The sequence below is a fragment of the Trachymyrmex cornetzi genome, unplaced genomic scaffold (assembly GCF_001594075.2).
Source record: "Trachymyrmex cornetzi isolate Tcor2-1 unplaced genomic scaffold, Tcor1.1 scaffold490, whole genome shotgun sequence".
NCBI classification, from domain to species: domain Eukaryota; kingdom Metazoa; phylum Arthropoda; class Insecta; order Hymenoptera; family Formicidae; genus Trachymyrmex; species Trachymyrmex cornetzi.
The window spans coordinates 415430-425063 of record NW_017299729.1 but is presented as its reverse complement, the minus strand read 5'-3'; the positions used below and the strand labels follow the sequence as shown (position 1 = coordinate 425063).

The 9634-nt window shown below is 39.9% G+C and overlaps 1 protein-coding gene across 3 annotated transcripts; it reads right to left on the bottom strand.

The window, feature by feature from the left end:
* Window positions 1-3120: 3120 nt before the first annotated feature.
* spz5 (spatzle 5 Toll-1 receptor) lies at window positions 3121-9180 on the bottom strand. 3 transcript variants are annotated; one of them, XM_018514186.1, is made up of 8 exons: window positions 8862-9180; window positions 8578-8783; window positions 7844-7998; window positions 6206-6295; window positions 5438-5569; window positions 5127-5282; window positions 4361-4603; window positions 3121-4082 (listed from the first exon to the last, which is right to left on the bottom strand). In XM_018514186.1, the coding sequence occupies exons 2-8, from the start codon at window positions 8605-8607 to the stop codon at window positions 3911-3913; spliced, it is 978 nt and encodes a 325-aa protein (XP_018369688.1). In that variant the 5' UTR covers window positions 8608-8783; window positions 8862-9180; the 3' UTR covers window positions 3121-3910. The 3 variants fall into 3 exon arrangements, with proteins under 3 accessions (XP_018369688.1, XP_018369689.1, XP_018369690.1); XM_018514187.1 differs by lacking the exon at window positions 8862-9180 and having other exon boundaries at window positions 8578-8854; XM_018514188.1 differs by lacking the exons at window positions 8578-8783; window positions 8862-9180 and adding an exon at window positions 8178-8209.
* Between the last annotated feature and the right edge of the window lie 454 nt (window positions 9181-9634).

Here is a 9634-nt window from a genome sequence, read left to right as displayed (position 1 = left end):
TATTTGACACATTTATTTTTAGTAAAATTGGTACAGAGATGAGAGAACCGATATAGAATTAATTGACGAAGTTTCGAAAATTGGTTAAATGGTATGACATTTTGCATGCAGCCTGTATCCCGCTTCCTACGCGCGGGTGATCTGTTTCAAGTAGGATTGATGTAAACTGTAATTTTAAGATTTATCTCACATTTATCTCTTTCTTTATAAATAACAACTATAAGATAATGACATAAACATAAATTTAATTATTTTTCAGCCGCGTGCATAGCGTTATATCACAAAATATAGTCTCTACAGTTTTAGTTCCGGCTTTGAGCGAAACAAGATGCACAAGATATCCCAGTTTTTTCTCCACAAAGATACACTTCAAGGTAATAAAATCGCGTCGCCACGCCGCGCCGCGCCGCGTCGCGCGATGTCGGCCGGGCAGAAGCGGCAATAGATGGACGAAAGGGTTAGCTTCGAGATTAAAAGGAAGTCACCCCCTGCTCCTCCCTTCTCTTCCATCAATCACAATTATATCCTCTCTCTCTCCCCTGCTATCGTTCATAATTACTGCTCGTGACTTTATCCCGGCGCGGCGCTCGAAGCTGCCGGTCGAGCAGCTTGGTGTAACGCGAGAGAAAAAGAGGAAAGGGGAACACGGATGCTTGAAGCGAGATGGAGCACCATAGACTTTTGGCACGGAGATTACTGTAAAACTCCCTGTCGGGGGTGGCAAGAATCTCGAGGAGAAAAAAAAAGTTTCGTACCCTCCGGCCGTTGTTTTGCTCTCGTCGTGGAAACGGAAACGAAGCCGCTATATCTCTCTTTAAAAAAAAAAAAAATCTCTGCGTGTTTTCGAGCTCGCAAAATTTCTACTCGGACGAACCCAGTGAAATATTTTCTCGAACGCAATTGAAGCGCGATCGCTCGGATGCGTCCTGTTATGCAGTTCGCTTTCAGTAAATAATGTCATGGTATTCGATGACGCAGAGCGTTCGCGCGTGCACGGTGCATTAAACGCCACCGATGAACTTACGTCACATTAAAAAAATTGTTGCTGAGTACCCAAGGTCGCTTTTTTATGTAAGTTCGCTCGGGGAAAAAAAATATCATAGGTAAAGTCTGTGCCGTCAGCGCTGACCTTACGCAGTCCTTTTTACACGCAGAAAAATCTCGATTCCGTTCACGTGATGATATTTTCAATCAATCGAATCGAGCGATCAATGAGACGACGACGTCTAATTAATCTAGCGGTTTCGCGAAATTGTAATTGTGTTGGCGCAACCGCCGTAGGACCGACTGCCGTCGACAAACTTGACCTATCCGATTGCGCGCTCAGGAAATGGCACGGAAGCGGAAATGGGTCAGACATGTGATTTGATACAAGATGCGTACGATTTTGCACGTCGAAATCGGAATTAATTAAGTCTCTCGCCGAATTAATGACACGTACACACATATATACGTGACACAGCAGCCTTTCTCTACTTATGTATTCGGAGCATTTTTTTAAACAAGTCCACATCATTTGCGCGCGGTCCATGTGCTTCGCTCGTCATCTTGCGACTTGGGAGGGATCAAAGGTGGGCTTCCTCTTCCTGAAACGTGACATCTGGACGCCGTGAATCGACTCGGAATCTCGATTTAATCTCGCCGAGACCCCAGATGCGAGGCAAACCGCTGTAAATTATCGCGGTACCATTTGGCGTTTTTATCTACGTACAATGAGTATGAAAAAGAATACTCTACCTTTAAAAAAAAAAAATCGTGATACTTTTACAATTGGTTTTCGATTATGGACTAGTGAATCATAGAGTAAAACGCGAGATATAGCACGTGAGATAAATTATGAATTAAACGTGAAAATGTTACACTTGAGATAAATTATCAAGTATTTATAACGGTTCGAAAATTTCTCGCAAGTAAGATTTCTTTTAATTAATACATTATCCTTCGCTCCATACAATATATACATACGCTATCGCAGGACGACCTCGCTTCCCTGCGGAAGGCCCCTTACGTCCGTCGTTGGCTCACACACGCTTACGCGCGTGCATATAAACGGAAACCCTTCAAGTAGCCTACCATCCACCTCATATGTACAGACACTTCTGTCACGCACGAGTGGAGGGAAACGCGTAAGGTACAAGTGCACGCGTATAGGCGCACCGCGTGTAGGTGCAACCCGTTGCACTTATGTACGTACGTACGTACACCTACAATTCACCCCTCGTTTCGCTGGACGCGAAGGGGTGGCCGAGGGGGATACCGGGGTGGCAACTCTTGAGCAGGTGCGAGTGAGTGGGTGCGTTTCTCCATGCAGAACGGAATCTACAGCGAATCCGAGACGCACTAAATAGTTCCTCTCTTCCTTTCCCTTGAAAACGCGCTTTTCAGCATTTTTGTGTTCATTGCCGTGACGTTCGGTATCTTCATAAAAAAATTATACATGAGAATCATGATTTATGCATCGTTTCGTAACCGGCTATCGGAACGGACGAGATACCGTGAAATATTTACGCATCAAAAGCATAATCATTGTCGTTACTATTGAAAATTACGAGCGACATTCTGTGTCGTATCAACGTTATGATAAGGACTTTGTAGGTACGTGAAAATTGTCAGAAAACGACGTGAAAAGGGTCGTATTACATCCTCCATAACATTTCCGCGTGGAACTTGCGCGTGTCTGACCTCCAGTTTCTCCCCCGTCATCCCGTCATTCGGCCTTCATCCCTCTTTTTGTTCGTCCTTTTCGAACTAACGCAAGTTGCGAAATCGAGATCCTTTATTTTACACCCTCTGGAATCTTTCCTTGCATTCTTCGAACATTAGTATATCCACCTTGATAAGGTGTCACGACTAGTACTGCGATGTTGTGATTCATGCAACATTACCCTGGCAAAGTCGATAAATTATTTAGTACGATAAGTCGTCATAACAAACACTCGATATTTGCCCATTTTATTATATAACTTTGAATAATAATTTATTTCAAAGATTCAAGATATCTTTTAAACAATAATTCCTTTTTTTCTTTACTAAACATTTTACGCGATTTACGGTAAAATAAGCATTTTTACTGAAAATAGCGATATCATAAACGACAAAGGTAAATGAACTGTCTTCGTTATTCATTCGCGTATTAATCATATCACGTAGAACAGATTTGCTGTTATATTACATAATTACGAAATTTTCTTCCGCCGTCCTTTTCTCATTGAAGTACTTATATTGTATAAATAATCTTAACATATGGTGATACAACTATTTGTTGAAACATCCCCTAAATAAAGTTCTCACATATTGTTGAAACAAAAAAAATAACATTAATTAAAAACTATATGTAGAATTAATAATCTGTGATAATAGCGCGCAATTGCGCGATTTATCTCTGTAGAATGCTTATAGTGAATCAGTGATCGTGGATGCCAAAACATAAATAAGAAATATTCGAGATGATTTTGCTGTAATCAATAAAGTATATAAAAGATTCGTATATATATGTATTTAAATGTACGATGCGAGTAATAATATTGGTATAGCGACATCTCTCACTGAAAGATTCTCCACCTATTAATCGCAGAGAAACACGTCGAGTGCATTCATTGACGCATTTAACAGAATTATGCTGTTCGTGATTCGCAATTAACAATGGTAATTAACGATAAACTGACAACGTGTATCCGCCTCTGTCTTACACCGCTGGTAATACGTGTCGCGATACACACTTTTACTCGGATACACACCGTTCATAGAACACTACATTATCGGTACCCACTTTCAATGCTGTTGCCAGGCGCGCTCTATGTCGCAGAATTACAACCGTGAAGAGAACGACGTGCACGACCGCGTTTAATAGCGCTTACCCCCTGAAATTAACCCTTTCGCGCTATAGCACGACGCCGTAGTCGCAGTATCCTTAGAAATTCGGTATGATCTGGCACGAGCAACCATGCGGAAACCAGAATAAGTCGGTGTAAAGTCGATTTCCGCTACCCTGGAGTGCGACTAGTCTCTTTTGCACAAATTGTTGCTCGCATCTACTCTTGTACCCCTCCGGGATGGAGCATATACCGTCGCACACGTCATTCCTAAAAGCACAAAGAGAGGATTGATATTTTCTCATTCTCGGTCTCCCTTATGTTCAGTTCATCATCTGATATGATGGTTCTAATGTGACATAAAAACATGACCTCTCTTGAATTAATACCACTTAGAGTAAACGTGAAAATTAAAAGTAAAAAAAGTAAAACGCAAATTAAATTAGAGTGATTTTACAAATATTACAAGTATCCTTCGTGGCCCTGTGTTAGATTTACTGTTAAGATAAAAAAGACAACACAAACACAAATTCTCTCAGCATACTTACAAACATTTCTCGCTTCTGACAAGCTGCGAATACTTGTTTTGTCCAGGAATATTAACAACATACATCCAGTTACCCTGTTTGTTCAAAGCGGCTCTGGGAGCGATATATTGGGCTCGTGTGGGACACAGGGAGATGATTTCCGAATCCGACTGCCTTTTTACTCGGTCACCCTTAAGATTCGCGTATCCCAATAACGGGTTTACGCTGTAACTTCGCGGTGCTATCTTGTCACCTCGCGAATACCTATTATTTAAGACAAGATATAAATATATACAGTGAGTGCAAAGAGTATACGCACAGATGATCTCTTTTATAAAAGTCTTTTAGAAAAAATAAACACTAATTAATAATTTTATACAATGAATACGTTCTGTTTTAATATAGAATAGAATTTATTTATCTTAGCTTACATTACCAAAAGGGACTTCCGTTCTAATATAAACAAGAGATCTTCGCATGTGCCTGGTCTTAAAAGCTAAATTTCTCGACTCTACGAATACTTTTTGTACATCTAAACAATGTTTTATTTTCGCTTATTTTTAAGATAACATGTTTTAATTATTACATATACATTTTAGATCAAATAATTTTGGGAAAAGTATTGTTTATTTTATCTTTTGTGAATAAATTGCTAATTGATGTTTACTTTTTAAAAATAAGGTTTTTGAAAAAGATATCTGTACGAATATTTTTTGCACTCACTATATGTATATTAGGTTGCAAGAAGAAATCATCGTTTTTAACTTCTCCGTGCGATATTTCATACCTATTCGTTAGCCACGATTGGTTTGACTCAAATACGTTTATGGATTCTTGCGAATGAGCACGCTCGATTTGTCGTTGGACGTCGTGATGATACTTCAGCGTTACTTCCGGAAAGAAAGGATTTCTTTGCGAGTACGGCGGTGTAGAATATTTGTAACTGCAATTCGACAAATCGAAATTCTAATTTTGTACATTAATATCATTTTAGTGCTTTTTTGTTTGTATTATTATTTGTGTCTTTTCATCTAATCTCATCTCATCTCGTACAAATAATATAAATAATTTAACATATGAATACGTAATAAGTCTTACCCATGATAACGACTACTATTGGATGGAGGTCCGTACACTGGAGCTGGCTCTCCTCCAAGAGGAGACTGCGAATATAATTGACTATCGTCTTGTCGTGGATAATCATAGCCTTGATTATAATCCGGTGGAGAACTTAAAAATGATAATAAAAAGGATATGAGTGAAGATATCAATAACATTCAAATAAATGATTAATTGAGACGTATCTAAGCAATACATTACATGCCATTTTTTAATTTTTCAAGTGAAAGAAAAAACTTATTTTCTTGAAAATTACTTCAAAAATTATCGTAATAACTAAAGATATGAACAATCAGTCTCTGCAAAAAATTTTAATTTTTAATTCTAATTAAAAAAAATCATGTTAAAGTTGTTAAAAATTCAAATGTAAGTCAAAGTAAAAATGCAAATTAAAAACGTTGCTTTCCAAATAAAAATGTCAGTCCAAACGTTGTAAGTCCAAGTAAAAATGCCAATTGCACAATGGACATACAACATTATGTGTTGCAAACTCTCCGTTTATAGCACTTTTCGCGCTAAATATGTGATAGAACACAATATATATATTTACAGTTCATGCAATAAAATATATTTTCACAATCTTGGCATTTAAAATATTTTGTTGTGACACGTCTCAATTATATAATATGTCAACGTCTCTAATGATAAAAATGAGTAAATTATTCGTACTTATCTGAGTCTCTTGTGTGTATATAAGTTTCTTTTACATATATGTATCACGATATTCCAGTTGTACTGAAAATATACCTGTAAGCGTTGAAATCGTCGCGGGACTCATCTTGCAGCGCGGTGTTAAAGTCGAAGCTGCATTTGTCGACGAGAAACTTGATGAGTTGTCTAAAAAAAAATAATAATAAAAAGGAAAAGGAAAAAGAAAGAAACCGTTACCTCTGCCGAGAACGGAATACAATACGTTGATAAAAACGGGTAATGCATTCTCTCGAGGATATTACATTCGACCTTTGGCCTCGCGCGCGAGCAGAGATCTTGCTGCAACGCGTATCAAAGATACCGGCCATTCTGTCTCTCAACTAGACGACCGAGATTCGTCTCTCTTCCAGGTTGACAAAAGGTTATTTACGCAGGTGCGTTCTCAATTGGGCATTGCGCAACTGTGTTAGGTCTGAGCAAGCATTAACGAGGCGAGATGCAGTGTGTTTGTTTGTGGCAAAATGACACGCGCGACGTCGCGCCGTGAGCGATAGCTAGGCCGACTTGAGTCAGCAATTTGATATTGTCAATCTAATTGACCGTTGCTCAGGTCTTTCTTAAGCGCATATATAGCTATCGGAAGTGACAGCTGTCGTAGTCCCAAGTTTCTCCAGTTAAAATTATTATATCACCTTGCTGCGGTAGGATCGTTGCAACTTATCGAAAAATTCTATCTTATTTTACTATACGGTGCTGAAAGATTTGGAAATTGCATGAGACAGAATACGGTATTAGCGATATTTTTGAATGTCCGAATTGTTTAAAAAAAAAGAGTTTGTTTTGTACGTTAAAATACCGCGGTTTTATTTGTACACTACCCGTTTCATTATTTATTTCCTGCAAATTTGTCCACAATCGTGTACGATTCGCGAATGTTAAATACGAGTGTTATCCATTCAAATATTTGAGATCGTTTTGAAAGAACGATTTGTCTAGTGGAGGAGAAAGGAAGAATCGGCGTTTTTGATGAGGCTCGATTTGGGACTATTATAATGGGTCCAATAATTATCCAACAAAAAAATTATGACCGCGCCAAGGCCATGGTCATGGTACGCTGAGCAACGATCTCACGGACGTTCTTACATTATAGTTGCCGCTCACTTTACGTAACTCATCCTAACATCTTCAGAATAGGACTTAAGTGTGAAAGTGCACGCAAAAATTTAGGAAATCGACTTACAGCCGACTTGCATATGTAGCACGAGAACCGCGGCACAAGCGGAGGAACTAACGAACGCTCGAACATTTCATGTCTATGATTCCATTGCGGCAAAGATGGAGTTCTCTTGCGCTAGGTCGCGCTTATTAAAAATGAGAGACAAAAATTATTTTATGCCAAGCGAGAGTCTATCTGGCATAAAAAAATTGGTTGTGCAAGCCTATTAAGGCAAAACTCGATGCTTTCGAAAAACAGATTCTCACCTCAAAGGAAGAGAGGAGAGTTAACAGACTTTCCCCTCCAGAAGCTTTTCTCAACGTGTGCGTCGGTCATTTGTATGCATGGAAGAAGGCGGAAGATGGACATGGTGGACGCGGCGAAAGGAATATCAACAATTGAAAATGGGTCGACCGGATCGTCGCAGATTTCCACTTGTTGCGTTACCACTCGCCCGCCGGGCTGGACAGCGATATTTTTAGGAGAAAAGGGGGACGAAGAGTTCTAAGGGCACTTACCGAGGATAATGATCTGGGGTTTCGCAGAAGGTCTGCCCCGGTGGCGCGCATTGGGGGGTGAGTCCTGGAGGCGCGGGTACGAAGGGTTCGTACTGCGGCCGTCCTGGACATCCGTACTCCGTACAAGGTTCACCCCAGGTAACCATTAAGAAAAACTGTTGGTACAAACAAGACATTACAATACAGACATCGTAATAATATGATTCAGAAAAAGACGTACTTCGAAAAATTAAAAAGTGCCTATTTTTAAATTTATTTTTCGATTATTAATATTCTGTATATGCCAAAATATACATTCTCTTTGTATACGCATGTAAAAGCATAGTTTACGCACGTTTTGTATTTGCGGTCAAATACACGTAGATGAAACACGAGATCTTCACTAGTGTTGACTAAGCGTAATGTATAATATGGGACCAGTTATTGTGAAATACTGCACCGACTTGTAATTGATCGCTTATCAGGATACTTCCTGTACTGTGCCTATGGTACAAACGCGTGCTTTTTGCGACGGTATTAATCGGCTCTGATTCAGCCTACACGTAATTCGATCGGCAGATAAAAATGCGTTAGCTATTAATCAAGGTGAGTCAATGCGGAAACCGCGATTAGAAAGATGTACAATGTGCAATTAATAGAAAGAACGTTACATCATATTTAAATACAGCTTCTTGGATATTCTACTATGATCGGCGATTGGTTATTTTTAATATTATGCTAGACCGATCACTTACGATTGATATTAGATGCCACGCGAACGCCATTTCGATCTATCGTTATGATTCACCCCTCCGTGATAGAACCTTCTCTCCTGTGGTGAGCACGGCAGGTGTCTCGGCAGGAAGGAGGCCGCGAAGTCACTTAATTGGCATCGCGTGCTGATCAATCGCCGTGCCAATGTCACCGCTGATAAACGATAACCCGACCCGACCCAGGATCGCTGCTCAGAGGATGATCGTAAGAGACAGAAAATCCCGTTAAGAGAGGACAAAATCAAATTGAGTTTCGCGCTCGATACCTTCGAATTTTTCAGATAAACGACAGCTTGCGTTCGTTGGCCGAATCTCGATCCGCGTTGACTTTTGCGGATTCTAAGCCGAAAGAAGGCGATCCAATTCGGGATTGATCACCCGTCTTCTCTAGACGCTACTGTTGTTGCAATGCGCGTGACTCGTTGTCGCACCGACTATGACAGAGTACGGTTAACCATAATGGGCGTCTTTCCACTTTTGGCCAGCGTGATTCGAAAGTGTCCACGACACTGGGTCCAGATACTGGCGCGATTCGATTCTACGCGCCGCGAGTCTACCTAGCAACGTGGGATACGTGGGTATACCTGTGCGTTGGCCCCTTCCTCGGGCGACGTGCACGAGTTCTGCGGTGCTCAGGGTGGGGTAGGCGGACACATACTTTCACTGGAATACGTGCGGCGAGGGATTCATCGACCTTATGACAGCGTGAACTAAGTTTTTTCTCCGGATGACACGGATACATCTTGATTATGTGACGGAGCTAGTGCGTCAGGAAAGAGAAAGAGAAATGTTATTGCTTATATACTGAAGCTCGGTATAGTGAAGTTTAGTAGACAGAAATCGTTAAAATTTCTTTTCTTTTACATGAAATATGCACGTGTCTTTCACTATAAGTTCTTAAGAAGATAGATTGCCTTTTGGTGAAAATTCGAGGTCACTCGCTGTAAGATAACAATGTCAAATATTTAAAAATTGAGTAAAAGTAATGTTAAATATTTCGAATATTCCTGTTTTAATAAAATAGTTGATCTAAAATAAA